Source organism: Phragmites australis, chromosome 10, assembly GCF_958298935.1.
Source record: "Phragmites australis chromosome 10, lpPhrAust1.1, whole genome shotgun sequence".
Taxonomy (NCBI): Eukaryota; Viridiplantae; Streptophyta; class Magnoliopsida; order Poales; family Poaceae; genus Phragmites; species Phragmites australis.
Genome location: NC_084930.1, coordinates 11571734 through 11577402, shown reverse-complemented (window position 1 = coordinate 11577402; position 5669 = coordinate 11571734). Strand labels below are relative to the sequence as shown.

The following is a 5669-nucleotide window of genomic DNA, read 5'->3' as shown; positions in this document are numbered from 1 at the left end:
ACGTGTTGAATATGTGTATAAATAGGTTACATGTTGGATTTGAGTTTTATTAGGTGATTAGAGATAGAGTTTGTTATTCCTTAGGCTCATAAATATTGAGCATCACCATTATAACCAAAATATGATGATATAACGACAGTCTCGCATGGGTGGTGGCAGTTCTACTAAGGACATCAAAGCAACTAGTGTTGCAACTGTGATAAGAGTATTCGTAGTTATGCTTCGAGGATACAAGCTTCGATTAAAGCTCAAATATTATGTATTTAGTGTGTTTGTGATCTTACATGATTTTATCTCGGTAGATATTTCCGCGGGATAATTTCCTAACATACTTTTAAAAGCTTAAACTAAGCTGCCACCGTCCTTATATAATATAAGCCCATGCATTTACTCTTCAGTGTCCACCATCCACCACAGGGTGTTCTCAGCCAAGTACAGCTCCAAGCTTAAGCTTGTTCTGACACTAGTCCCCTGCTCCCTCTTCTCAATCTCAAAGCTGAAGCACACGGTTTGATCCACCAATGTGCACAACCACCGCTGTGCCGTCGGCGCCAGCGGTGGCGGTGGCTGGCGGCAAGGGAGGCCACCACGTCTATGTCACGGTGCCACAGCGCGCGGAAGGCGACGCGGCCGGCCATTGCGGCCGCCAGCTCAAGGGCCACGCAGTGCCCTTGCCGGCTGCAGGGGAGACCGTCCGAGAGGTGGCAGCGCTGTGCCGGCTGGCGTTCCCGATCGCGCTGACGGCGCTGCTTCTCTACTCGCGGACGGCGCTGTCGATGTTCTTCCTGGGCACCATTGGCGACCTCCCGCTGGCGGCCGGGTCCCTCGCCATCGCCTTCGCCAACATCACCGGCTATTCTGTGCTCTCCGGCCTCTCCCTCGGCATGGACCCTCTCTGTTCCCAGGCGTTCGGCGCCAACCAGCCGCGGCTGCTCGGCCTCACCCTGTACCGCTCCGTCCTCTTCCTGCTGTGCTGCTCGCTGCCGCTCTCCGCGCTCTGGCTCAACATGTCCAAGATCCTCGTCTTCCTCGGTCAGGACCTCGAGATCACGGCGCTCGCGCAGGAGTACATCCTCTTCTCCCTCCCCGACCTCTTCTCCTTCTCCCTCATCCACCCGCTCCGCGTGTACCTCCGGTCGCAGGGGATCACGCGCCCGCTCGCCGCCGCCGCGGGCGCCGCCGTGCTCTTCCACGTACCAGCGAACTACGTACTGGTGGGCCACCTCGGGCTCGGCGCGCCCGGGGTGGCGGCCGCGGCGTCGGCGTCCAACTTCGTACTCCTCAGCGTGCTGCTCGCGTACGTCGTCGGCAGGCGCGATGCGGCGCTGTGCGCGGCGGGGGCACCCACGGCGGAGTGGCTCGCGGGGTGGGGCCTGCTCGTGCGGCTCGCGGCGCCCAGCTGCGTGTCGGTGTGCCTGGAGTGGTGGTGGTACGAGGTGATGATCCTGCTCTGCGGCCTCCTGCCGGACCCGAAGTCGGCGGTGGCGTCCATGGGCGTGCTCATGCAGACGACGGCGCTGGTGTACGTGTTCCCGTCGTCGCTGGGGTTCGGCGTGTCGACAAGGGTGGGCAACGAGCTAGGCGCGAACCGCCCGGGCCGTGCGCGCGCCGCGGCCCAAGTGGCCGTGGCCGTCGCCGCGGCGATGGGGCTCGCGGCCATGTCGTTCGCGGCCGGGGTGCGCCACGCGTGGGGGCGCATGTTCACCGCCGATGCCGACATCCTCCGTCTGACCGCCGCGGCCCTGCCGATCGTGGGGCTCTGCGAGCTCGGCAACTGCCCGCAGACCGTCTGCTGCGGCGTGCTCCGCGGCAGCGCGCGGCCGGCGCGCGCCGCGCACGTCAACCTGGGCGCCTTCTACCTGGTGGGCATGCCCGTCGCCGTGCTGCTCGCGTTCGGGCTCGGCGTGGGCTTCGTCGGGTTCTGGGTGGGCCTCCTCGTAGCCCAGGTGTGCTGCGCCGGACTCATGCTCTGCGTCGTCCGCTCCACCGACTGGGAGGCGCAGGCGCGGCGGGCGCAGGAGCTGACGTCATCCTCGCCGGCCGACGTGGAGGAGAGCGGGACCCACATGTCGGCGGCTGAGGGAGCCAGGCCGGAGAAAGGGGAGCAGGAGGAGGACGTGGAAGGGAGGTGCTACGAGCCGAGCCCGAAACTGTGTAGGCCGCTTTGAGATTGGTGAAAAAGCTTGGAGCCACTGTAATTTTTATTCTTAGTCTTTGATTAATTGGAACTACTACTACTAGTAGTATTCTAGTACTAATGGTAATGCATATATGTTTTGTTGTTTTTCCCCCCATTTCCTCTTCTTTTTGCTTGGATTTTGCATCAGTGATAGTTAGTGATCTTAAAAGATGTTAAGAGACTATGCTCGTATTTTGGTATAACTAAAATTTATATATTTTTTTTTTCTGAAAATCTATTTTTCTGAAAAATTACTTATAGCTTCTGAGAAAAACTGTTAGCTTATGATCTTAAATTTTAAACTTTTAGCACTCAATTTTTCGAAAAAGTCACTCACAGCTAGCTTATCAGCTTTTAGTTAATTTCATCAGAAACCAGTTTATCAGCTTTTCAAAAGCCAGCATAAACTCATCCTGTTTGGCACAGTTTATGGTTTCTAAGAAGTAAAAGCTGCTAATAAACTATATCAAACCGGGCCTAAGGTCCCTACTACTTTACTAGCTTAATGATGAAGTATTGTAATGTTTTTCCAATCTTGTAATTGAACTCTAGTTTTTCCTCATCCTTACGATTCCATCATTTTGGCAATCATTAATATGACATTTGAAATTTATTCGATAGTTATACAAATAATCGCTTAAATCTATATTCGGACGATATTTTTTAAACAAATCGGTATGATAATTACTAATTGTATTAATAAAATAGAAGAAAACAGGATAAAAAGATGCAAGTGCCACGCCCATATGAGATAACTCTACAACCGAGGGAGGAAACCTCGAGTTGATCACCTCACTAGAGCCAATCGCGAATTAACAGTCGAAATAATACCCCACTTGCAAACTTGCACTATCACGGAATTTACGTCCAGTCAAACTTCCTAAACTTTCGTTACTTGTGGTGTTGTGCACGTAACTATCTTGGTCCAGGTTAGCCCCATGAAAATGATAGCAGCATGCGTGACAAATTCATTGGTTTTTTGTTGTAATATTATATCTGTAAATTGTCACATACAGGACTACTATTCCCTTGGCTCCTTTCGCACCAGGCGTGCCTCCCAGTGGGGAAGCAAGTTGGGCCATACGAGGGCAATAGAAAAGAACACGTGCAAGAGAAAAGGCATGCAGATTCTTTCGGATTTGGATTTTTACCTTTCGGCTCACGATTGCAAACTGCACATATGCAGTCAGTCTGCACTGATATGCTTCACCCTACGAGCCATGGAGCTTCAAGAGAAAGGACAGTGCAAGAAAACAAAATACAATGTATATGTTCACAGGGACCACCAGGTAGCCTGGGGCTCTGCTCTGGGCTTGCGACGATGAGATGAGCTGAACCGAGCCCACTACACATGCACGCTCGATCCAGATCGATCGATGCAAAGATTTACGTATCTTACTATGCGTTCATGACAGGTTTATCTGTCCTGTTGGGTTTAGCTACTTTGGATGGAATTACATATTTTCAGTATAGCATGTTTGGCTTGTCGTTAAAAGTGTCCAGCTTGTCCAACCATAATGTAATATATTTGATGGAATTTTGTTGTCGTTTGGTTTAATGCTAAACTTTGAAAAGGTCTGCTTCACTTGTAGGCTAAAACATAACCAAAATTTGATAAGTGTGGTGTTGTTGACAGCTAAGGTGGTCGATGGCATGACATAGCAAGCTCAGGGCAACTGATGGTCGCTGGTTTGACACCCTAACCTCTCCTTGTCGAAGCTTGCTGCCGACTCTCAATCCCTCCCACCGCTGCCCTCCTGTCCAACCGCTATGGTGCCACTGCCACCAAGCTGCTGCTGCTGCCACCCACCGCCCTCCCTCTCCCACTAAGATTTGGGACCGGATGAAACCTTACGAATTACAAAGCTTTACCGATCTATTGAACAGACTAGTTCAGAACGGCACTTAATTCCTTTGGGTTAACAGGTGTTTAAAAGTAGCCCCTAGCTGATTGCCAATCGATGATGCAGGGCTGCTTGATCAATTAGTGTGGCACATTTGTTGTCTACCTAAATCTTGGTTCAAATACCAATACTCATACATGTTAATTAAAATTAGGTGGGTTTCTTATACTCCATCTGTTTAAAAATAGTAGGTGTATTTCTTTTAGGCTTGTTCTTTGAAGTTAAATTTTAACTAAGGTTTTCTCATAAAATATATCATTTATAGCTACAAAATCTATATTGTGTGAAATTATTTTAAATTGTGAATCTAGTTGTATAGTTTTTATACATTAGATATTCTTATAATTTGATTAAATGTTGGTCAAAATACATTGTAACATCTATGCCTCTAGATAAGTGGTAAGCATTTCGGTGATTAATGACAACCATATCATTATGATTAACAATTTTGTTTCGAAGGGTATCAAAAAATTTAATTCACAATGATGATCGAGTATTCTTAGTCCCTAAGTTGATTATATGGACAATCAAAGAATATATACAAAAAGATTAAGGATCTTCTAGTTCTAAGTGTTACAAAGAAGATGAATGACACTTAGAGTAGTATATGTTTTCTTTATTAGTTTTTTTTTACCGTACTATAAAGAGAGGCTAAGAGTAGTAGTTTGACTTAGTTGAGTCCCATGCACACTTATGAATCTCTAGCGCTAGGTAGCTCATAGAAACTCATGGTTGAGATATTGTGAAGTTAGAGCTCATGAAAAGATTGAATTGGACAAGCTCAATGAATTTAGCTTCACTGGATGGTCCGGTCTTGTGAAGTTTGTTCTCATCAGAGCATGTTTTGTTTGTCAAGACAAAAAGATGTTGAGCTGGATGTTCCGATGATTAAGGTGATGGAATCACCGGATGCTTTTCTTGGTGACACGTGTGTTAATTTGGTGAGAGCACCGAACTAATTTCAGCAAAAGTGGAATTATCTAGGAAAAATAAAGTTCAACTCACCGAATTTTTCGATGATGCAATGATGAAATATTTATTTTGGATGATCCAGTGATCAGGGTGTGTATATCAGACTCTTACACCTTGCAGAGAAGATTTGTTGGTTCTAAAAGAAGCTATACTCACCAGATGGTCCGGTGAAGGCGAGAGGAATCACTAGACTATTTTTTGCAAAGAAGACTGCAGCTGTTTGAAAAATGTAGGTTAACTGACCGGATGGTCTGGTTCTAAAGGTATGTTCACCGAATGCATATATCAGACTATCCTCAGCAGTAACGGCTAATGACAGCTGGCACAGTGGGGCTATGAAGTTTGTACTCACCGGATTGTCCGGTGGTTGTGAGAAAATATTCACCGGATCATGCGATGTTAACAGAAAAAGTGGGTTGTTAGGCAACGACTAAATTTGGATCTGTAGCCTATAAATATCCCCTCACTTGGTTTCAATTGGCTCTCTTGCGATTTCAGAAGAGCTCATACACTGTGTGGGTCATCAAGAAGTAAGAGAGTGCACTTGAGTGAATTCCAAAGTTCTTAATTGAAGGTTAAGGACATCTTTAGTGCTTGGAGAGTAGCAAGTGTGC

General features: G+C 47.7%; 1 protein-coding gene across 1 annotated transcript; it reads left to right on the top strand.

Moving 5' to 3' along the window:
- The first annotated feature begins 396 nt into the window (after positions 1–396).
- On the top strand, positions 397–2308 carry LOC133931362 (protein DETOXIFICATION 52-like). Its single transcript, XM_062378227.1, has one exon. The coding sequence runs from the start codon at positions 522–524 to the stop codon at positions 2166–2168; it is 1647 nt and encodes a 548-aa protein (XP_062234211.1). The 5' UTR covers positions 397–521; the 3' UTR covers positions 2169–2308.
- Positions 2309–5669: the final 3361 nt, after the last annotated feature.

What these genes read in the sequence shown, in the direction of transcription:
- LOC133931362 (XM_062378227.1), top strand. Translation starts at nt 522, where the DNA reads ATGTGCACAACCACCGCTGTGCCGTCGGCGCCAGCGGTGGCGGTGGCT.